Source organism: Choloepus didactylus, chromosome 18 (genome assembly GCF_015220235.1).
Source record: "Choloepus didactylus isolate mChoDid1 chromosome 18, mChoDid1.pri, whole genome shotgun sequence".
NCBI classification, from domain to species: Eukaryota; Metazoa; Chordata; class Mammalia; order Pilosa; family Megalonychidae; genus Choloepus; species Choloepus didactylus.
Genome location: NC_051324.1, coordinates 45,554,347 through 45,576,128, shown reverse-complemented (window position 1 = coordinate 45,576,128; position 21,782 = coordinate 45,554,347). Strand labels below are relative to the sequence as shown.

Below are 21,782 nucleotides of genomic sequence, written 5' to 3'. Positions count from 1 at the left end.
CTCCATTCTGGCACAGAGCTGGTGTACAATAAATATGTGCTGGATTCATTATTGATTCCTGACAATGATCCCAAGAGGCGAACACTATTTGGCCATTCACAGGTGTAGAAACAGAGGCCTAAAGAGTTTGAGTGATTTGCTCAAGGTGTGATTCTCCCTGTAGGTGGTGAAGCTGGGATATGGATCCAGGCCTCCGAGCCTGTGTGCTCAGCACTAGCCTGGGGGCTTTTGAGCTGGAGAGAATGCCTCCTCCATTTCTCTGGCCCCACCTGGCTGTTTCTGTCCAGGGGGATCTCTCTCTGCCCAGTCCTGGGGTACACGCTTGGGGGTGCTTTGTCTGTGGATAAGAGCACCCTGTGTGCTGTTAAGGAAGCTGCCACCCAGCCCCCTACACGCTCTCCGTGCCAGGTTAGGGAGACAGAGAAGATGAGGTCCTCGTCTCCGAGGAGCTCAGAACACCTGTCCCAGCCCACAGTGCTGTGTGGTTGGGGCCGATAGTGAGGTGCACAGGGGCTCAGGGGGCCCCCAGCTATACCTGGGGGGAGGAGGGAAGTCAGAGAGGCTCATGAAGGCGGGGATACCTGTGCTGAGCCTTGAAAGGTGTGTGGAAGTTTGCTGGCTGGGTGAGGGCAGAGGAAATAGCTTGTGCAAAGGTGTGGAGGGTTGAGGAACATATGGGGCTGGGGGCAGCAGGGTGTGGCCAGGCAGGAGTGGGGGGGCAGCGGTGGTGTGCGGGGTTGGGAGGTGTGTGGAGGAGGGGATCCATGTCTGGATGGCCAGGGCCAGGGAGGGCCTTGGAAGCCAGCAAACTGGGGCACTCAGGGGCAGTGGAAGCATTGGGGTTTGGAGGGGGAGGCCTGGAGGGAGCGCCCAGGCAGCCCAAGCCAGGACCCAGCTGTTCGGGACGCCTCCCCCTCCGGCTTCCTCCCTCCCCCCTCCCCGCTGCTCCTGTCCCTGTCACTCACAGGGGCCGGTCAGGCTGGAGGAGCCATGGCAGCGGGGCTGGTCTGGATTCCTCTCCTTGTGGGCAAGTTGGGGCGCTCTTCGGAGAACAGGCCCAGGATGAGAGGGTGGGATTGAGGAGCGGTGAGATGAAAGTATAGAGGGTCCTCCGGGAAGAGGCTGGGGTCGATGAGATGGAGGCTGGAGGGGCTTTGGGGTGTGAATGCTGTGGCCAGTGGGGGTCCCTCAGGGGACATCTGGAATGCAGGGGCTGGGAGCTTGGAGGGTTGGGGGTGTCTTAGAGCAGGGGCAGGCCTGACAATGCAGGCACGGAGGGTCAGGGGCTCTTTAATGGACTGGCTGTGCCGCTGCCACTTCTGTCTGGGCCCAGGCTAAATTTGGCCCTGGGAGGGAGGGTGGGGGCCGGCTGGAGCAGGTCCTGGGTCCTCTCCAGGGCTTAGGACCCCCTTTGCTCAACTTCCATCGGCCTCTGGAGTAGGTCCTGTTCCTCCTTGTGCATTTTTTTTTTTTAATTTTTATTTTGAAATAATTTCAAACATATAGGACAGTGGCAAATACAATACAAACCCCCTACAGAGAACTCCAACCCCCCCCAGATATCCGTATCTACCAATTTGACATTTTGCTACCTTTGGAGTACCTTTCTTTCTCTTTCCTTCCCTCCTTCCTTCCTTCCTCCCTCCCTCCCTCCCTCCCCCCCCCCTTTCTTTCAACTATATCTATTATCATCTTTCTATCAATTATCTATCTACCCACTTATCATCTTCTGAACATTTGAGAGCAGGTTGCATATATCATACTCCTTGAACTCATAACACTTCCATGTACATTTCCTATGAACAAGGATATTCACTTATGTCATTAACTTAATTGCAGTTAATTCAAGAAAATTTAATATGGATATAAAGCTTAAATTCTATATTCCAATTTTTCCTTATGCCCCCTTTGAGCTTTTCTCCTCCATTCTTAGATCCACTCCAATATCATATTTTGCATTGTCATTAACTCTTTTTTTTAAATTAACTATATCCAAAAAAAAATTTTTTAAAGAAAGATACACAATAAAAAAGATTTCAAACAAACCATAATAAGGGAGTAAGAAAAAGACAACTAGCGTAAAATAACTACTTTACTTCCAACATGTTCCTACTCTACCCCAAGAAAATAACCTAATATAGCAACATTTCTGTGAACTTGTTCCTACCATACCCATCAGAAATTAACAAACCATAGTCATTCCTGGGCATTCCCAGAATGTTAAATTTACCCACGATAGCTTATCTGTTCTTACTGGGTTATCGTTCCCCCTTCATTAATTGTTCTCTATCACTAGTTCCCCTACATTCTACATTATAAACCATTTTTTTAGGAGTGTGTTGTTTAACCTCCAGGTGTTTGTGAATTTTCTAAGTCTCTGATGGTTATTGACTTCTAATTGTATTCCATTGTGGTCAGAGAATGTGCTTTGAATAATTTCAGTGTTTTTTAAATTTATTGAGGCTTGTTTTATGTCCCAGCACATGGTCTATTCTGGAGAAAGTTCCGTGAGCACTAGAGAAGAATGTGTATCCTGGTGATTTGGGATGTGATGTTCTATATATGTCTGTTAAACCCAATTCATTTATCAGATTGTTTAGGTTTTCAGTTTCCTTATTGGTCTTCTGTCTGGTTGATCTATCTATAGGAGAGAGTGATGTGTTGAAGTCTCCCACAATTATTGTGGAAACAGCCATTGCATCCTTTAGTTTTGCCAGTGTTTTTCTCATGTATTTTGTGGCATCATGATTGGGTGTATAAACATTTATGATTTTATCTCTTCTTGTTGAATTGCCCCCTTTATTAGTATGTAGTGGCCTTCTTTGTCTCTTATAACATCCTTGCATTTAAAGTCTATTTTATCTGAGATTAATATTGCTACTCCTGCTTTCTTTTGGCTGTAGCTTGCATGAAATGTTTTTTTCCATTCTTTCACTTTCAATTTCTTTGTGTCCCTGTGTCTAAGATGAGTCTCTTGTGTGCAACATATTGATGGTTCATATTCTTTGATCCATTCTGTCAATCCATATCTTTTAATTGGGGAGTTTAATCCATTTACATTAAATGTTATTACTGTGAAGACATTTCTTGAATCAGCCATCTTATCCTTTGGTTTATGTTTGTCAGATATATTTTTTCTCTCTTTCTCCTAATGTCCTTTAATCAACAAATACTGAATCTCTTTAGTACTGAACCTTTCTCCATATCTCTCTCTCCTTTCTTTGTTTCTCTGTCAGTGGGGCTCCCTTTAGTATCTGAAGTAGGGCAGGAATTTTATTATCAAAATCTGTCAGCATTTGTTTGTCTGTGAAAAATTTAAGCTCTCCCTCAAATTTGAAGGAGAGTTTTGCTGGATAAAGTATTCTTGGTTGGAAATTTTTCTCTCTCAGAATTTTAAATATGTCATGCCACTGCCTTCTCGCCTCCATGGTAGCCACTGAGTAGCCACTAGTTAGTCTTATGTTGTTTCCTTTGTATGTGGTGAATTGCTTTTCTCTTGCTGCTTTCAGAACTTGTTCCTTCTCTTCAGTATTTAACAGTCTGATCAGAATATGTCTTGGAGTGGGTTTATTTGGATTTTTTCTATTTGGAGTTCGCTGGGCATTTATGCTTTGTGTATTTATATCGTGTAGAAGGTTTGGGAAGTTTTCCCCCACAATTTCTTTGAATACACTTTCTAGACCTTTACCCTTCTCTTCTCTTTCTGGAACACCAATGAGTCTTGTATTTGGACATTTTATTTTATCTATCATATTCCTGAGGTCCATTTCGATTTTTTCAATTTTTTTCCCCATTCTTTCTTTTGTTCTTTCATTTTCCATTCTGTGGCTCTCGAGGTCACCAATTCATTGTTCATCTTCCACTAGTCTTGTACTATGAGTATCCAGAATCTTTTTAATTTAGTCAACAGTTCTTTTTATTTCCTTAAGATCTTCTATTTTTTTTATTTACTCTTGCAATTTCTTCTTTATGCTCTTCTAGGCTCTTCTTCACGTCCTTTATATCCTGTGCCATGCTCTCGCTGTTTGTCTTTAGTTCTTTGATTAATTGTTTCAAGTTTTGTGTCTCCTCTGATCTTTTGATTTGGGTGTTTGGGTTTGGGTTATCCATATCATCTGGTTTTATCATATGCTTTAAAATTTTCTGTTGTTTTTGGCCTCTTGGATTTGCTTTACTTGATAGGGTTCTTTTAGGATATGTAGGATCATTCAAAGACAAATCTCTAATTTGTCAGATCTACAGCTTGGTGGCATACACTTTAACTAACCAGCAGATCGTGTCCACAAGTCTTCTATTCCCCTCAAGTCAGTTCTTCACAACTTTGTCTTTGTGGTGTGTGGGGTCTGATTCTTGTGGGGTCCAATTGGTGCACCAAATTTGGGTGCATTGCTGGTGCTGTCCTCCCTGAATGTGGGGCATGTGTCTGAGCAGTTAGGGAGGGAGGGCAGCTTTAACAATCAAACCTCCCAGGTGTTCCTGGAGATTTAAGGCTGTTGCAAGAGTCTAAAACATCATTTCAGTCTTGCCTCAGATTGTCTCTGCTGCTGACCCACAAGTCTTTGGTATTGGCATGTGGTCCCTGGGATTTCCGAGTAGGTCCCTCTTCCAAGCCATGCCCTTCTAGGGCCTCTGCTGAGGGAAGGTTGTGCTACGTCACAAGTGCGCGCCATCCCTCAAGGGAAGTTCTGGGCTGCCGGGCCGTGTAGGTGCATTTCCAGCCTGCTGAAAGGATGGCTGAATGGGGTGTGTTGATTTCCCCCTTTTCGCACAGCTCCGCCTTCCCAGCTCCGGGACAATTAGCTGCGGGTGCACAAAAGGCAATTGTCCACGCCTGATTTGTGGCGTGTACGTGTTTTGCTGGAAACACTTCCTGTCACACTGGGTTTCTTGGTGCGGCTCTGGGCTGTGGCTCCGGCACCAGGCAGGAGCATTCCCAGCCCGCCGGGAAGATGGCTGCAAGGGGTGTGGTTTTTTCCCCTTTTTGACTCACTTCTGCCTTCCTCACTCCGAGACAATTAACAGCGGGTGCCTGAAAGGCTATCTTCCATGCCAGATATTGAGGCATTTGCACAGCCCGTTCCTGTCGCGCTTCACTGTGCGGTTCTTGCTGCCGTATCTGCAGCCGCTTTTGGGTTTTTTTTGGAAAAGAAATAGTCTGCCTCCAAACAACAACCCTCGGTTTCCCCACACCACAGCATGGCTGCCGGACATTCAGCAGCTTACTCACTCATTTCAGAATGCAGACTCCCAGTTTCACCAAGTGCATGGTTCCTGTGGATTTAGCAGACCTTGTCCAGCTGGTGCATTGCTGGAACTGGTGTTCTGGGTCACTTTCTGGCTTTTACCTAGTATTTTTCATGGAGGTGTTTTTTTTTCCCCGTCTCTCTTAGCCACCATCTTAAGTTCTCCCCACTCCCTGTGCATTAAGGGAGGCAAGCAAGGGGTATGGGGTCCCAGAATGGCCACCCCCCACCCGAAGTCTTCTTCCCCCTTTCCCTGCCCAGCCTCCCAGACTCTCAGGGTGGGGTTCTTTTCCAACTGCCCCTAACACACACACACACACATGCACAAAGACCTCCCCTAGCCAAACATGAGACCCTGCCCACCATGACCCCAACCTGGGGAGGGGTCTTAAAATGAGGAGTCTCAGATATGGTTCTTGCCACTGATTAGGGTGGTAGCACAGCAAGGGTCTGCTGTGCCCCCCACCCATCCTTTCCTGGGAGCCAGTGGAGCCTCCCTCCTTCCAGGCACTTTTCCCAGGCCCTTAGGGGCACCAGGGACTCTGTGGGGAAGGGAATATTGTCCCCTGGACTAGGACTGAAGCAGTCCATGTGTTTGGGGGTTCTGGGGTCCCCTCAGGTCTCCTGGCAGGGCCGGGGGGCACGGAGGCCCCGCAGACCACCCTGCACCCGCTCGTGGGCCGCATTTTTGTGCACACCTTGGACCACGCCACCTTCCTGCGCCTGCCCGAGCATGTTGGTGAGAGGGGGCCGGAGCGGCTAAGGGCTGTGCCGAGGCAAGGCAGCCTCACCGGGGGCTGGCAGAGGCTCCGACCGTGTCTCCACTGCCCTCTCCTCCCTTCCACCAGCCGCCCCCCCCCACCGCCCGCATCACCTACCATGCCCACCTCCAGGGATACCCAGATCTGCCTCGGTGGCTCCGCTACACCCAGCGCAGCCCCCACCAGCCTGGCTTCCTTTACGGAGCTGCAACCCCAGAAGATCGTGGGCACCAGGTCATTGAGGTACAACAGGGACCCCAGAGGGCTGTGTCCACCCCCCAAGAAAATCATGGGGTGGGTCTCTGCAGCCTCCTGGTTGCAGCCCTGTGTGCCAGGATGGGGCATTTGTTCATGTTCATTTACCTATCATTTTCACATCCCTAGTTTGGTGCGGTGTCACCCCTGCCAGGTCCCAGCTGTTCCCCAGATCTCCCCTTAGTCCCACTTCCCAGCCCTCTTTCCCCCGTCTTCCAGGTCATAGCCTACAATAGGGACAGCTTCGAGACCACCCGGCAGAGGCTGGTGCTGTTGATCGGGGACCCAGAAGGTACCACCAGCCTCGCCCACCCTGACCCCACCAATGCCAGGCGGGGGGGGGGGGGGTGGATCTCCCCTGGAAGGGAGGAGGCTAAAGGGGGCTGTGGAAGGGAGAGGACTGGAGAGTAGTGGGGAGCAGGGCATTCTGGAAAGTGGAAGTCAGGGAGGAGATGCCATTTATAAAGTTTTTAAGGACCGAGCACTGGGCTGGGATTCTGGACCCTGGCACTGTCTTCCTGGCTCCTTGGCTGACAGACTGCATGAACTTGGACATGCCATTGAGGCTGCAGTGTTGGGGAAGGGCACCTGGGGCCTGTGAGGTGTGGGGTGTTGGGGAGGGGGAGGGAGAGGAGCAGGAAGGGGTGTGAGGCGATGCAGGGAGAGCTTGGGCAGGATCAGTGCAGGGCTGGGGCCAGAGCCAGGGGCTGGGTGCAGCCTGAGCACCCACCTGGTCCTCCCAGGCCCCCGACTGCCATACCAGGCTGAGTTCCTGGTGCGAAGCCATGACGTGGAGGAGGTGCTGCCCTCGACACCTGCCAACCGCTTCCTCGCAGCCTTGGGGGGGCTCTGGGAGCCGGGAGAGCTCCAGCTGCTCAACATCACCTCTGCCTTGGACCGTGGGGGCCGCGTCCCTCTTCCCATTGAGGGCCGCAAGGAAGGGTAGGCGAGTAGTCTGGGGGAAGAGGCAGCTTCCTTTTATCTGGTTGGTGGGCATGGAACGGGGGTCTCCCTAATTACCAGATGGGGCTTATCTGCCTTTACACACCCTCACCACGCTCATCTGTACCTCCCAGCTTCACGCCATTGTCCAGTCCCCTCCAGCCACCCCCTCTTCTCCCGCTCACCCTCCTTAGCCCAAACCCTAGTTACCCTGAATTCTGCACTTCCTGTCCCCACGAGGACATAGGAGATCCATCAAGGGACATTCCTGGGAAGATAAGGCCACCTGGAAGAGTGGAGGGCTCTGTGCACTCTCACCACAACCCCAGATCTCAGGGTGAGCCCTGGAACCCGCAAATCTCCAGTGTCTGGTGAGCTCGTTACTTTGCTGACAGTGGCTTCTGTCTGGACCCAGGGTGTACATCAAGGTGGGCTCTGCCTCGCCCTTCTCCACCTGCCTGAAGATGGTGGCATCTCCCGACAGCCAGACCCGCTGTGCCCAGGGCCAGCCTCCACTGCTGTCCTGCTATGATACCTTGGCACCCCACTTCCGTGTTGCCTGGTGTAATGTGTCCCTGGTGAGGAGGGGCCCTGGTGCCAGGGGTGGGGTGGGGCACGGCCCCCATCACATCACAATTTCACCCCTTCTCTGATTATCTCTGTGTGCTCTCGATCTTGGTCTTGTTCACGCATGTGTATGCAGGTGCACGCAAATACACACACACTCAGGTATTCTATCTCCTCCCACAAGAGGGCGACAGAGTCCATAATCCAGACGGGGTCTCACCCTTCTGGGCTCCCAGACCAACCAAGCCCCAAAGCAAAAATCACTCCCCCCACCCCCGCCCCACTGCAGGGCGGTTAACTCTTTGATGACCAAGGACCTCTGTGGGACAGCTCTGCTTCCTTGAAGTTGTCACCTAGCAGACCCACCTGTGATGAAGAGTGGGTAACTCCATTTTGTGTAAAACAAAGACGCGGCTCTTTGGAATGTTGAACCCAAGGTACCTAAATTCCTAGAGCCCCTGACTGCCTGGCTGGGAACAGCTGTCATGCTCTGCTCCTGTGAATTGGCCAACAGAGCAGGGAAGGGACTTTTCAGGGGCTGATAATCGATGACATCCTTGAGCACCTGCTACATGCTGGACACTGAAAAATCAACATGTTTCATCCTTGCAGCCACCCTATGGTGGCACATAGGTTCTGCTCATATCATTCTGACTTTACAGATGAGGAAACTGAGGCACCCAACTAAGGGCTTCAGGATTCAGAGCCAGGCAGTCTGACTCTAGAGTTGTGCACTACCATTGTCCTGTCCTGCCTCTCTCAGAACTCTCTCCTGGCTCTGGCACCAGGGCTGGCCCAGCTAGGTCCCATGAGCTGGTGGAAGCAGGCGGAAACCCTGTGGTTGGATGGGGTGATGGGTAGGGTGGCCCCGGAACGCACGCCCTGTCCCCCAGGAATCCATGTGTCTGGCCAGCTGCTCCGGGTCAACCCTGGTCTCTCGGAGCAGGTGGATCTGTCGGTGCTGGAGCCCGCAGACGACTCACCCACCCCAGGGGATGGGGTCCTGGAGCACGACCCGTTCTTCTGCCCTCCCACCGAGGCCACGGCCCGTGACTTCCTGACCGACGCGCTGGTCACCCTCCTGGTGCCCCTGCTGGTGGCCCTGCTGCTGGCCCTGCTGCTGGCCTACGTCATGTGCTGCCGGCGGGAGGGACGGTGAGTGAGGGGGAAGGAAGGGCTCTGCGGGACCGGGTGGAGACCCAGACCCCACGGGGAGTGCGGGGCTCCTTTCTAGGTCGCTCTGGTTCCCGGCCCTCGGCACCAGGAGGGCACTGTGGAAGTCGGCACGCAAATGAGCCTCGTCCACGCACACCCGGGGCCCTGGGGCGTGATGAGGCAGAGCCCAGAGCCGGGCTAACCACCCCCTCCCTTCGCTTTTCCACAGGCTGAAGAGAGACCTGGCTACCTCTGAGTGAGTAGGGGAGAGCTGGGAAAGGCTGGGTGGGGGCTCCCCTCGACTATTGGGCTGGAACCTCCAACCTCCACAAGCAGCACAGAGGCCAAACCAGATTGTTCTGGGGTGACAGGGGTGGGGGGCACCTCTGACCTCTGAGCCTCCAGCCCTGGGCCAGCTGGATTCCGGGTCTGACCTGTCCTGGCCTCACTTTGCTTTCTGTGTTTTCTGGTCCCCGTGGAAGAGTGTGATGTGGAACGAGGGAGTGGGCCTGGCTAGGCTTGGGGGGTCTGCTGCACCCAGGGGGAAAGGGTTTGAGAAGCAAACTTAAGGGGCTCCTCCTGCCCCCACACTTCTCTCTGAATCAGAGTCCTGGGTTCCAGGCCCAGCTCTGCCCCCACAGTGGCCCATCCTGGTCTCCAATTCTCCACCTGCAGACGAGGAGCCGGTTGGACTAGCTCATGTCTGCGGTGGCTTCCAATCCCTCCAGCCCTTCCCCAATCCGTGTCACTTTGCCCCCGCACCCAAGGCCTTGGCCTTCTCTCCTACACCCCCAACCCTCTTCGACTCCCCCTCCCCTGGACCCCAAAGATTCCAGGAGACAGGTGTGAAATAATTTAGGCTCCTTTTATTGGCACTGCACTGAGCCTGTGGCGGGCCTGGTGGCCCTGCCCGCTTGCCCAGCCGGCCTCTTTAATTGCAGCGGCATTTGGCCCCTCTGCGAACGCCCTTGGTTAGCCGCTTGTGCCCCTGCTTGGAGCCCATTAGCAACCTCTGCTGCCCGGGTCGGCGCTGCCCAAGCTGACGCTGCCCAAGCTGGCGCTTTCCGGGTTGGTGTCTCCTGGTCTGCCGCCGTCGCTGCTGTCGTTTCTTGGCCTTGAGCTTGGAGGCGTGCTTCTTGCCCATGCGGAAGGAGCCCGAGGCCCCCTTGCCGGACACCTGCTTGAGCATGCCCTTGTCCACCAGCCCCTTGAGCACCCGCTTGAAGCGCCAGGCATTGCAGGCCATATCATAGCCAGTGGTGGCCACCGCCTTCTTCAGGGTGGCCAGCGACACGCAGTTGCGAGTCCCCTTGCCCTCCACAGTCCTCAGGATCACCTTGGACATACTGGGCTTCTTCTGGGCCCTGGGACAGGCATGGCGCCCAGCCTCTGTCTTGCTGGGGACCCCTGACATACTGGCCAGCTGGCCCGCACCCAGGGCAGTGTTCGAGCCCAAGGGCGAGGTGGGGGGAAGCAGCGAGGTTTCTTTCTGCATCTCTTCCTGGGGTGGGTGAAGGGAGCTGGGACTGAGGACCTCCAGGGTGGCGGCCAGAAGTGTCCACAGGTCTGCTCCTTGGTGGGTGGGTGCGGCACGTCCCGGGTCCTTGGTTCCCTCAGAGGCTTCCTTGTGGGGCTCTAGCCCACGCCTTCCCCTGGGATCACCCACGGCTGGCCTCAGCAGATTTGTGCCAGTGCTACAGGGGGCAGGATGGTTATCTCTGCGGTGACCTCAGGGCACATTGTGAGGCCATCAGAATCCTGTGCAGGTCACAGGGGCCCATTGTTCCCTCCCGGGTGGGGGAGGGACTGGGACATGCCAGATGGTGTGGGCACCTGGCCCTAGGGCACCCTGGGGAGGAGGGCTCTGGTGGTGTCCCCAGCACAGGGGACACACGCGGGTGCACGTCCTTGTGTGCTGGTGTGGGAGTGGGTTTCAGGGGGTTCTGCGCCCCCAGCTTAACCCCACCGCTCGTCTCCACCATCTTAACCCACTGAGCTTTTGACCCCATGGGATGAAAAATACAAACATGTTGAAAATCATGATTGTACCAACCTTTCTGAGTTTTTACAGTGAACAGAAATATTTTCCAGAGGAATTACAGAAATGTAATTCCTTGATTTACTTTCTGATTTAATTCCTTGATCAACTTTCTATATCCAACAGTTAAAAGGCTTCATGTTTTTTTCTACTTTCATTCTCATTTTATAGAATTTCTACCCCATTGAGTTCAGTGATTTTCCATGTAAATTTTACAAGGAGGATTTTATTATTATTATTATTTTATTTTTTTTGGCCTGTGCCAAATTTGATCGGTTATACCTTCTGCCATTATGATATTATCTCGTGACCAGTATTGAGCTTTTCTGGGTCAGTTTTGTAGATCCAGATGTTGTCAGGAAGATTTGCTTCCAGCAGTTTTAAATCAATAACCAATTTTACCATGAATGTTTGGGTTTTGTGTTGATTTATTTCTACAAAATCCAATTTTTTCCCTTGTTTGGTGTCTGCCATTTTTCAAATTGGGACTCTGTTGCCTTTTCTCATCTACATCAGATTTTACAGGTTAAAAGTCCTCCAGGCCCCAAAAGCCCTTGCCTGCGGGCGTGTGAGCCAGCAGCAGGGTGGGAGGGGCAGTGGGCTTCCGGCAGGGTGGGCGAGACCGAAAGCCTCCTGGCGGGACGGCAGCCACGCCTGTGTGTGCGTGTATCTATGTGCACGTGTGTGTGCGCGCGTGTGCATGTCTGCAGGAGTGCCGGCCCATTTGTCTGCCCGAGTGCTGATGTGGAAAGATGAGAGGAGGCCTCCGCAGCTCTCTACTTCTCCTGTTCTAGCAAAAACACCCCAGAACATTTTTCCACCTGTGTGTGTTGCCAGAGTAATGAGACCCAGATGCGGGGCTGGGGGTGGGGGGTGGGGCACTTAGCTGAGGCCTGTCCCCACCAGGGGGCGTCACCTTCCTGGCTGCCCGCTCCACACACTTCTGACTCCCCTTCCCCCTCAGCCTCCCCTTTCCTGAGAACGGAAAATTCTCTGCTTGCCAAATTCCAGACTCAAGAGCTCATCTTGACCCGCCCCCAACTTTAGATAGTCACTCCACCTCCTCCCGCCAGCCAGCCAGGACTCAATCCCACTGCCCCCAAGATGAGTGTGGCCCATTCAGAGCTAGAAAGTCCATCTTGTAGTCTAACCTCTCAAGCTGTCATGGGAGTCTGTGTCCACTATTTGAGCTCGGACATGGGTGGGGATCAGCTCCTTTTCCCCACCTAATCAGTAACCAAGTGGCAAGTGGGGTCACTTCAGCCCTGTCTGGGGCCCCAGCCCCTTCAAGGAAACCAGTTCTTACTGTTTTTAATGAAAATTTCCTGTTCTTCTGTCTGAACTGACCTAGCAACTGGGTAGTCTGGGAATTATCTCTGGGCTGGGTCTACAAATGCAGGTGAGTTTGTGTAAAGGAGCTTGAAAGCATCTTACCACTGGAGGCCAAGTTCTTTGGGTAGGCTTGCTCTAATAAAATAATACTGATGATTATAGTAGCAACTAACACCCCAGAATAATAGTTACCACTCACTACATGCTGACCAGGAGATGTTATAAAGGCTTGTCCTGTATGAACTAATTTAATTCCCACAACAACTCTATTACAGTTGAGGAAACTGAAGCACAGAGAGGTTAAGTAGTTTGCTTAAGGTCACACAGCCAATAAGCAGTTGAACACAAATTCAAACCCAAACCGAGTCCTCATGCTTAACTACCATGCTGCCCTGCCTCTATAATGAACTAAAGCTTGCCTAAGGACAGCAGACAGCCAGCCCAGGAGGATATAAATGAGAATAAGGCTGAGTGTTCTGAGGAGCCACTGGAGCTAGACTTCGGGAAGGACTTCCTGATGGCCATGGCTGTAACACCACTCAGTGCTGCTGGCATTTCCAGCTCATTGAGGGTGGTGCCCAGGCCCGGCCCTCAAGGAGCCCAGATCTGAAACAAAGGCAGCAAGAGCATGCTGGGGACAGGCTAAGTGGGCATGGGAGGAGTCAGGGTTCAAAGGGAGCAGAGGACAGGCCTGAGGAGCCAAAAGATGAGCTAGTCATGGCTGGGCAGGAGATGGGACAGGGTGTTCCCAGACAAGGAAAGAGCCTGGGCAGAAGCTAAGAGGTGAGAAAAGGTGAAGGAGGAGGTAGCTCTGCCAGACTCACCGGGGATGGGAGGTGGGAAGGAGGGCTGGGTGTTGAGAAGTTGGAGAAGGAGTGGAGGAGGGAGCTGAGTGGTAGAGGGGGCCCAGAGGGGCTCAGGATATCAGACCCCAAGTGCAGATGCTGGGCCCTGGAGCAGTGAATCCACGCAGGTGTCCCCTCGGGTCTGGGGACCTTGGGAGCACTTGGCACAGGCTGGCACCGCTCCACATGCCGAGGCTGCATTTTCCCACGTAATCCCCACTACAATCCCACATTTTACAGTGGAGGAAACTGAGGCCCAGAGTGATTAAGTGCACAGCTTTGAATGCAGCTGTCTGCCCCTGGAGCCTGAATGTCCTGCAGCCCCTGCCGCCTGCCCCCATGTGTGTTTGAGTCTCCCCCACGCACCAAGTGGGGGGGTGCTGCAGGGTGGCTCCCGGGCCACGGGCCGAGCTGACAGCCTGCCGGTCCTGCCTGCACCCAGCATCCAGATGGTCCACCACGGCACCATCCGCGGGAACACGGAGGAGCTGCGGCAGATGGCAGCCAGCCGCGAGGTGCCCCGGCCTCTCTCCACCCTGCCCATGTTCAACGTGCACACGGGCGAGCGGCGGCCTCCCCACGGGGACAGCGCCCAGGTGCCCCTCATCCTGGACCAGCACTGAGGGCCCGGCTAGGTGGGTCCAGCTGGGCCGTGCCAGTCTCTCTGGGAACCAGGCTGGGGCGGGTGGTGGGGTACGGCAGCAGGCAGGGGAGGGGCGCTTAGGCAGTGGTGGAGGGGTGGTGCCTGGCAGTTCCGGAGCCGTGCCCCACCCCAGGGCCAAGAACTTCCGGTCAGGATGGGGGAGGCAGGAGAACTGGCTGTGGACTCTCCCCTCACTGTCCCTTCTCTCCCCACCCAGAGAACAGCCTCGGCCCACCTGCTGCCTCCAGCCCCTGGCCCACCTAGCCCCCAGGCTGGCAACAAGCCAAGAAGAGGGAGCGGAGAGGTGAGGGGGCCTGGGGTCAGGCCCCTCAAAATAAATCCCTGCTGCTCTGCTTGTCCGTTGCCGCCAGTGCCTTCCTCTCAGCAGCCCCTTCCCCAGCCCCCACTGCCTCTGTTTCCCTTTCGGCCTTCTGGGACTCCCAGCCTGCCTCTGAGCTTGTGGCATTTTGCTGTTTTCTCAAATTCTCTGGAGGAGAGAGGGAAAGGATCTGCTACAAGTTGTCTGGTCTTAATCCTCCCTTGAAACTGATGGCAAGGGGTACCTGCGTTATCATCCCCATTTGACAGACGAGGACACGGAGGCCTAGGGAGAGAGTGACCTGCCCAAGGACACAGAGCAAGTAAGTGGCAGAGCCTGGATGCGAACCGTGGCTGCCTCCCTGAGCCAGCTGGAGGGTCGAGGTTCTGGAAGCAGGGGACCCAGGCTTTACTAGGAGAGTTAGAGGTCGTTTGACGAACCCATCAAGCCTCTGGAGGAAGATGTGCCAGGAGGGAAGCCAGTCTAGGTATGGGGAGATGCAGAGAGAGAGGGTTGGGGTACAGGAACCCCCTCCCAGTAGGGTTCCCCAGGCCCTGGGTACAGAGGACACTGCCCAGCCTGGGGCCCTTGTGGAGCTGAGGACTGACAGTGGGCTTTGTCCCCAAACCCACGTGGAGCCCTGGAGAGCTCAGCAGACCAGGAAGAAGCCTGGGCCACCCCAGCGGGCTGGTGCTGCTCCTGCGCGCTTTCCTCCTGAGGCCACATCCAATGTCACATCTTACCACTGCTGAGGATGGACCAGAGAACGAGCTCAAGAGGGGCCCAGGTAAAGGAGGGGCGGCAGAGGAGCAAGGACACATGGCCCCGGCCCTGGCCCTTCTCCAGGTAGCAATTGCCAAGAGAATCCAAACCTGGCAAAGGCACCTGTCAGCCTGGGCCTCGTGGTCCTTGGAGCACCAGCCCCCAGGCCTGGCCCCCGTTGTCCCAGAGCATGACCCTCCAGCCACCCCTTCCCTCCAGGGGACAAGGCGGGGAGGCAGGGGGCAGCTCTCCCCCACCTGGAGACAGGGGCTCAGCCTCGGGGCTGATGGGGATGGTGAAGGCATCTCAGGGTGGTGCCTCCTTGGCCAAGGACCCCTGCAAAGGGCTCTTTCTGCCTGCTGAGTCCCGGTGGTCAGAAATGTACAGGTGAGGGGCCTGTGAGGGCCCCAAAATGTCCTCGAATGCCCAAATCCATCCATTTCTCATAGCCTCCACTCTACCTTCCCCAGGCACCACGGCCTCACCCCTTGGCCCCTGCAACAGCCTCTCTGCCTCCTCCCTGGCCCCCTCCAGTCTTGTTTCCAACGGCAGATGGGGTCACACTTCCTCAAGGAAAACCAGGGTACATCACTCCCCTGCTCCCAACTCTCCAGTGCCTTCCTGTCACAGGCAGGGTCCACAGGGTCCCAGCCCACCTCTCTGTCCTCACCCCCACTCTCTCCTTGCTTGCACTGCTCCAGTGCAGTGGCTTTTGGGGTTCCCACAACATGCCAAATACACCCTGTGGCCCAGCCTTCGCCCCTGCAGCTCCCTCAGCTGGGAACCCTGAGCCCTGATGTCCACACAAATCCCGCTCCCCCTCACCCTCCCATAGCATCCTCCTGGCCTTGGCCCAAATGACATCTCCTCAAAGGGGCTTCCCTGATGCCCTCAGTGCACAGAGCTGCCCCCCCCCCCAGGCTGTCTGCCCCCCAGTGCTGCTTGCCCTCGGATGTGTAAGCTGCCTCCTGCCCTGGAACATAAGCCCCCGGTGGGCAGGATTTCTGTCTGCCCCCAGGAGGCACAGCGCCAGCACAGAGTAGGCCCTCAGGGAAGGTCTCCTGACCGAATGCACGAAGGGACCTGTCCTGTCCGGCTTTGCCCTGAGTCCTGTAGGAGGCTGCTCCTCCTCTCCGGGCATGGGGTAAGCAAGGCCAAGGCTGAAGCTTCTACCACTGTCTTCTGGACCTCCCCCTCCCCGCTGGGCATCCCATGCCCATTAACTGATTAACTACTTTGTCAAACATTAATTCCACAAGCATTTACTGAGGCCAAGCTGACCTCAGCCAGACCCAGAGAGTGCTGGTGAGGTGCAGCATATGTGCTCACTAAACGTTTGTTGAATGAATGCTTAACCCCCAACCAACGGGTTTCTCTGACGAAAGGGTGCCTCTGACTTCTCATATGCTCTTTCCTTCTTTCTCCTGGGGCCCATCATCTGACCCAAACCAGGAGTTGCCCCGAATCTACACAGATGGGAGCCTCTGAGCAGCCTGCTCCTCTTCAATCCCAGCCCTCCTGAGCCCTTGTCCTCTGTCCCTGTGCTTGTGCCCCTTGGCCAGGCAGTCCTCGGGCCCCTTCTGGGTTCTTCCTCTGCTGGCTGGGGAAGGGAGAGTGAGAGGCCAGCTCCTCACTTCCCGCTTCTCGGCTTTGCCTCGGGGTCTTGGCAGCGCCTTCTTCCCTGCTTGGCTCCCAGGAGCACGTGGCAGCCTGGCTGCCGGCCTGGGAGGAAGTGGCCGAGACGGAGCCGGGAGCACAGCACGACTGCAGAGCACACGGGGCCAGCCGTGCCTAGGTACACACTTGCACGTGCCCCAGCCGTCCCTGGCAGACGCGGGGAGGACACACACACATTCAGTCCCCTCCACTCCTTGCCCTGACATGTGAGGTTCCACCCAGCAGTCCCGCACCCTCCCCTCCCCCAAACTTGGACAAATACCAGGAGCAGCAGCGACCCGCCCCCTACCCCCATTCCCGACCGCAGGACATCTTCCTCCACCTTCGGTCTCTGTCACCCTCTGCTCCACCCTCACCTCCTCCAGCCCTATAGCCGGACACTGCCCACGAGGCCCAGTGAGTGAGTCCCACCTACACCCTAAACAGCCCCCATGCGTGGCCTGACCCTCCAGACGTTTCCTCACCACCTCTCAATTGGCCCAACTGACCCGGAGAGCAGGGTACCACGCAAAGTGGGCCTGCCCCTCTAGATGGACACTGCCCCCATCTCCCTTATTGTGATGCCTCCTGCAAGGAGACACACACACACACACACACACACACCATTTCACAGAGAACTCTCGGGGTCAAAATACCCAAGTGTGTTGGGGTTCGGGGTCAGCTGGAGCAGTTTCGAATCACAGCTCTGCATCCTGACAGCTGGCTTGACCAGCTGACAGTTTGTCTACTCATAAGATAATAATAAGGAGAGCTGCCTCGGACTGTGGTGAAAATGAGTGAGAGTCAGGTGAGCTCCAGCATGTAGTAGCTCCCAGGAGTGGAGACATTATCACACATGAGTCTCGCATTGTCACGCCAAAGCCAGAGGCCAGTGGGTCTCTCCGGCCCTGCGAGCCAGAAAAAACAGGCTCCATCTCCATTCCACGCCCCCGGAAAAGTCCAGTCTCCCCTGTGAATTGGGGGTGGAGGCTTCATCTGCATGACCGTGACCGTGATCTGCCGCCCACGGCTGTGCTCTCCAGTACCGATGACACGATAATATTTTTGGCTATATGAAGTTCAATAAAATATATTCTTAGAATTAATACCACCTGGTTCTTTTTATTTTTTTTGAATGTGGCTACCAGAAAATGAAAAATCGCACATGTGGCTCGCATAGCATAGTGTTGGGCGGCACTGTTTCAGGGCTGTTTCTTTATCTCCACCCAGATGGGCTCAAACCCAGACCTCAGCCTCATCCTTGCCTTCTACAGAACTCCTGCTCACGCCAGGCCGCTGGGGACGCCAGCGCTTTCCCAGGGCTTGGAGGGCGGCCGGGTTTGCCCCTAACCGTGAATTCACCTTGAACGTGACCACGTGCCCTCCTTATTTTCAGATGTGCTTTGTTCCCCACCTTGGTTCTTGTCCTCCTCTTCTTCTCTCCTTGGCCCCCTCCCTGTTGGCAGCACCCCAACCCCCTAAGCCCAAATTCCTCCCTTTTTCTTGCACTCTCCCCAGCACTCAGGTGCACCAAACTCACCTCTCTGGGCCCTTGCTTTATGTACCTTCTGCAAAGCGCTGAGTCTCTGCGTGGGTAGGGGTCCGATGATCCTGCTAGACATGGGCCAGCCTTTTTCCAAGGGCAGGGGCTTCCTTCTCCCAGGGTCTTGTCTCCTGGTCCGTTGTCAGGCTCACAGCCGGACTTGGGAACCCTCTGGAACACGTGTAGGGGAGGGGCCACAGGCACAGCCCCTCATCACCTCCAGGCTCCCTCTGGCCCTGGAACCTCAGGACCATGCTCCCCTCCCCCACTGGCCTCTCCTACTTTTCCCCACACCCCTCCCTGCCCGCATTCACCACACTCACTCACGTAGATTCCTCCTGTGCCCTGTTTTTTTTTTTGCTGCAGGCGTAATTGTCTCAAATGCCTGGGCCCTGTGTCCTCACAGTTCACACACCGTCTCTTTCGCTGCCATATGTGGGGGGAAGTTGCCCCTGTTATATAGACCCCCACCACCCCCACCACAGCCACACTCACGTGTGAGCCCCTTGGAAACCAGACACACTTGTTCACGGGTGGGTGGGTGCACAGAGAGTGAGACACACTCTCGTCCACACCCACACCCACCAAGGAACCCACACAGGGCCCACTGGTGGGGCCCCCCCACTCACACTTACACGCCACACACAGGCCTCTTCACGTGGGCACTGGCTCCGTGTGCATTCACACACAACATGCACGCCTGCTCCCCCAACCCCAGCCTTCCCCATGGGAGGGAGGCCCCTCTCAGCCGCTCCCCTTCCTCAACCTCACCATCTCCTCCATCTGGGAAAGTCTTGGAGGCTCCCGGGCAGCCAGGGGTTAAGAAGTTGAAAAGAAAAGGAGGGAAAATTCACCATATTTCCATCATAGAAAATCTCGTCAGGGAGATGGTCTCAGGTCACAAAGCAACCCAGGATTCTGAGACAGGAGCAAATATCAAAGATCCATAAGAAGACTTCTCACTTTCTAGAATTTTCCATCTGAATTTGACTGAAAAATCAGCCACAGGAACGCGGCTCACAGAGAAGACAAAGATGAGTCCCGTGCAGCAGCACTGCGAACAGCAGGCCCTGTGCCACCAAGCAGGGGGCAGCGAGGGTCTGGGGGAGCGAGTCTGGGCAGCGGTATTTAGGGCAGCCGTGATGTCAGCGGAGAGGAGGACTTGAGCCAGGAATGTGCTACAATGGCCCCTTTGTCCCCCTCCCCTCCTGTCCTGCACCCAGACAGCAACCACAGACAGGCCCACACCACGTGATGCAGGCGAGGCTGGAGCTGCTGCTGGGGTCACCGCCGCTGTCCTGACACGGAGTGCTCGCCTCCTGTGTGTGCACACACGCGCACACACACTCATGCATCCATGTGGAGATTTGTACAAGTGTCATGAGAGACACTAACCCCTTTGCCTGGCAGCCTCTAGCCACGGGCAGCTGTTAATTAAAAGTAAATAACATTAAAAATGAAGTTCCTCCGTTGCACAAACCTTCCCCTGCTGTTTGCTCCTGCACACTTGCTTCTTGTCTCACCCTCGCTGTCTCCCAGGCACCAAGGTGCACGTGGCTGCACCTTCTCCTCTCTGTGCACTGTGGCGTTCTCACGTGTCCTCTGTCCTCTCCCCCGTCTGAACACAGACGCTGTGCCCAGCCCTGCACTGTCCTCAGTGAACTCTGTTTGGCTTGGTTGGAGTAACATGGTGAAAACATGACAACATAAAAAATGGCAACAATCTCTGGGATAAATGGCCGAGATGAATCTTGTAACACATGTGCTTTGGGAACGCAGGAAGGAAAGCTCAGCTCGCGTTGGGCAGGGGAGCGGGAGGATGATGGGACATGAGTGTGGCCTCGAGGGTGGAGGCTGAGCAAGCAGAGGTGGGGGGTGTCATTTCAGGCAGAGGAAGAGGCATAAAGAAAGGCCCGGAAGTGGGTACGTATGCGGGAGTGACAGTCACCCTCTTTGGCTCGTGGGACGGTGAGCCTGGGCAGGTGGGTAGCAGCCGGATAGAGCCTTAGGATGCCAGGCTCCGGATGCTTCCAGGTGCTCCGTGGGGACAGCCAAGGGTCCCGGGGTCCAGAGATCCCGGGTCAATGGGGTTCCCTGGGCAGTGTGTAGGTGGGCAGGTGCCACCAGTCACTAGATCGATCCATCGACAGGTGCCACAACCTCGCGTAACCTGCGTAGGAATAGACCTTCCTTTACCGGCCACAATCTCTTGTCCTCTCTAGATTAATTCCTTTTCTACACTGCCCCAATTGTGGCAGAAGTGTTGTGATGAATTATTAAAGGACATGATTAATAACCACGAGTACTCAGTGACAGCTGCCACACTACGCAGCACTGGCCCGGTAGCAGCACACTGCAGACCCGCGTGGGGGCCCGGGGGGCACGGGCTTTGCCTTCCTTGAGACTCAGGCCCCGGGATGCTGAGGAGGGGGTGTCATCTTCTCCCCGTCTCTGGGTCTCTGGGCACCTGGTCCACTCCAGACTTCTGACTCTCTGGGTGCCTCGTCTGTCCCCTCACTGACCACACTCTCCTGCTTTCATTCCCTGAGACCGGGGAGAGGCCGGTCACCTTCCTTTCGGGCCTCAGGGACTCGAGCTGCAGGGACGGGCAGGCAGAGGGGGAGGGGACGGAGGTGGTGGGAGAAGGAGGAAGAGGAGGAAAGAACTTTTCAAAAAAGGTTGAGAGGCAGGAGGCAGGGGCTGGGCGAAATGACCTCCCAGGGCCACTCCACACCCAGGGGTGTCACATTCTGAGATTCAGAAGACCAAGAGGGACCCAGGACATTCTCAGTGGCGTTAGGACATGGATGAGCCTTGACCTTGAGAGACTCTCCTGGGGACTTGGCCGTCCCCTCAGCCCCCTGGGAGCCCAGGAGACAGGCTGGTGCCACTGGTCCCCACGCCCGACCCCGGGCAGGCTCAGCAGACCCCTTCTCAGGCTGGAAGGCTTGTCGCCTGTGGGGCGGGAGCTCGGAGAAGGGGAGGAGGGGGTGGCAGCCAGGTGGCCTCCATGTTTGCAGGGGAAAAGGCCTTGCTGAGGTTCCTGGGTACTCCTGGCCGTCCCACCTCCCTTGCCCAGGCACAGCCCTCCCAGTTCGCCCCAGGGAGCCCTCCTGATTCCAAGCCAATCCCACCTCTGCACCTCCCCCACAGCAAGAGGGCAGGCATGAGGGACCCAAAGGGGTGTGTGTGTGTGTGTGTGTGTGTGTGTGTTGCTGATATGCGTGCATTGCCTGGATAGTATTTTAGGGGAGAAGAGAGTTTGGGAAACATGCGAGGACTGCAAGAGAGGAAAGAAAAAGGATTAAGGCACAAGAAAGGCCCGAGGAAGGGGGAGGGGTCTAGCAAGGGGCTTGGAAGAGATGGGAAGGGATGGCGGCTGCGGCCAAGGCCAGGGCGAGGACAGGAAGGGACAGGAAGGAGAGCCCCCCACCCAAAGCCCCCTCCCCCTGCCTCCCCCCTCCCAACCCCAAGGAAGGAAATGAGGAGGCCACTGCAGATCTGTTTGGGTCATTTCCACATGCTTTATTCCAGCAATCAAAATAATTAAAAACATCTCAAATTATTATACACATACAAAATAGGTACAGAGTCTTTTGCTTCCTCCCACCCCTAGAAGGAAAAACTGCTTTGTGCTTTGGGAAGTCGGGCTCTGAAACCCAGAGAGAGAAGGCAGAACAGGCTGAGAGAGGCAGTGAGGATGGGAAGAGCCGCAGGGGAC

General features: G+C 55.1%; 2 protein-coding genes across 7 annotated transcripts; one reads left to right on the top strand and one right to left on the bottom strand.

Annotated features, from left to right (window-relative positions):
- The first annotated feature begins 977 nt into the window (after positions 1–977).
- Positions 978–14,136, top strand: SGCA (sarcoglycan alpha). 4 transcript variants are annotated; one of them, XM_037810254.1, is made up of 10 exons: positions 978–1,027; positions 5,863–5,982; positions 6,093–6,247; positions 6,479–6,551; positions 7,003–7,201; positions 7,617–7,779; positions 8,715–8,923; positions 9,153–9,179; positions 13,581–13,773; positions 13,999–14,136. In XM_037810254.1, exons 1-9 carry the CDS (start codon positions 991–993, stop codon positions 13,759–13,761), a joined length of 1,164 nt encoding a protein of 387 aa, XP_037666182.1. In that variant the 5' UTR covers positions 978–990; the 3' UTR covers positions 13,762–13,773; positions 13,999–14,136. The 4 variants fall into 4 exon arrangements, with proteins under 4 accessions (XP_037666182.1, XP_037666179.1, XP_037666180.1 ...); XM_037810251.1 differs by lacking the exon at positions 978–1,027 and adding an exon at positions 7,449–7,538 and having other exon boundaries at positions 5,392–5,982; positions 6,092–6,247; XM_037810252.1 differs by lacking the exon at positions 978–1,027 and having other exon boundaries at positions 5,392–5,982; positions 6,092–6,247.
- Positions 9,790–19,133, bottom strand: LOC119514479 (spermatid-specific linker histone H1-like protein). 3 transcript variants are annotated; one of them, XM_037810255.1, is made up of 3 exons: positions 18,833–19,133; positions 18,084–18,232; positions 9,790–10,617 (listed from the first exon to the last, which is right to left on the bottom strand). In XM_037810255.1, the coding sequence occupies exons 1-3, from the start codon at positions 18,842–18,844 to the stop codon at positions 9,855–9,857; spliced, it is 924 nt and encodes a 307-aa protein (XP_037666183.1). In that variant the 5' UTR covers positions 18,845–19,133; the 3' UTR covers positions 9,790–9,854. The 3 variants fall into 3 exon arrangements, 2 of the variants coding, with proteins under 2 accessions (XP_037666183.1, XP_037666184.1); XM_037810256.1 differs by having other exon boundaries at positions 18,916–19,133; XR_005212829.1 differs by lacking the exon at positions 18,833–19,133 and having other exon boundaries at positions 10,482–10,617; positions 18,059–18,302.
- Positions 19,134–21,782: the final 2,649 nt, after the last annotated feature.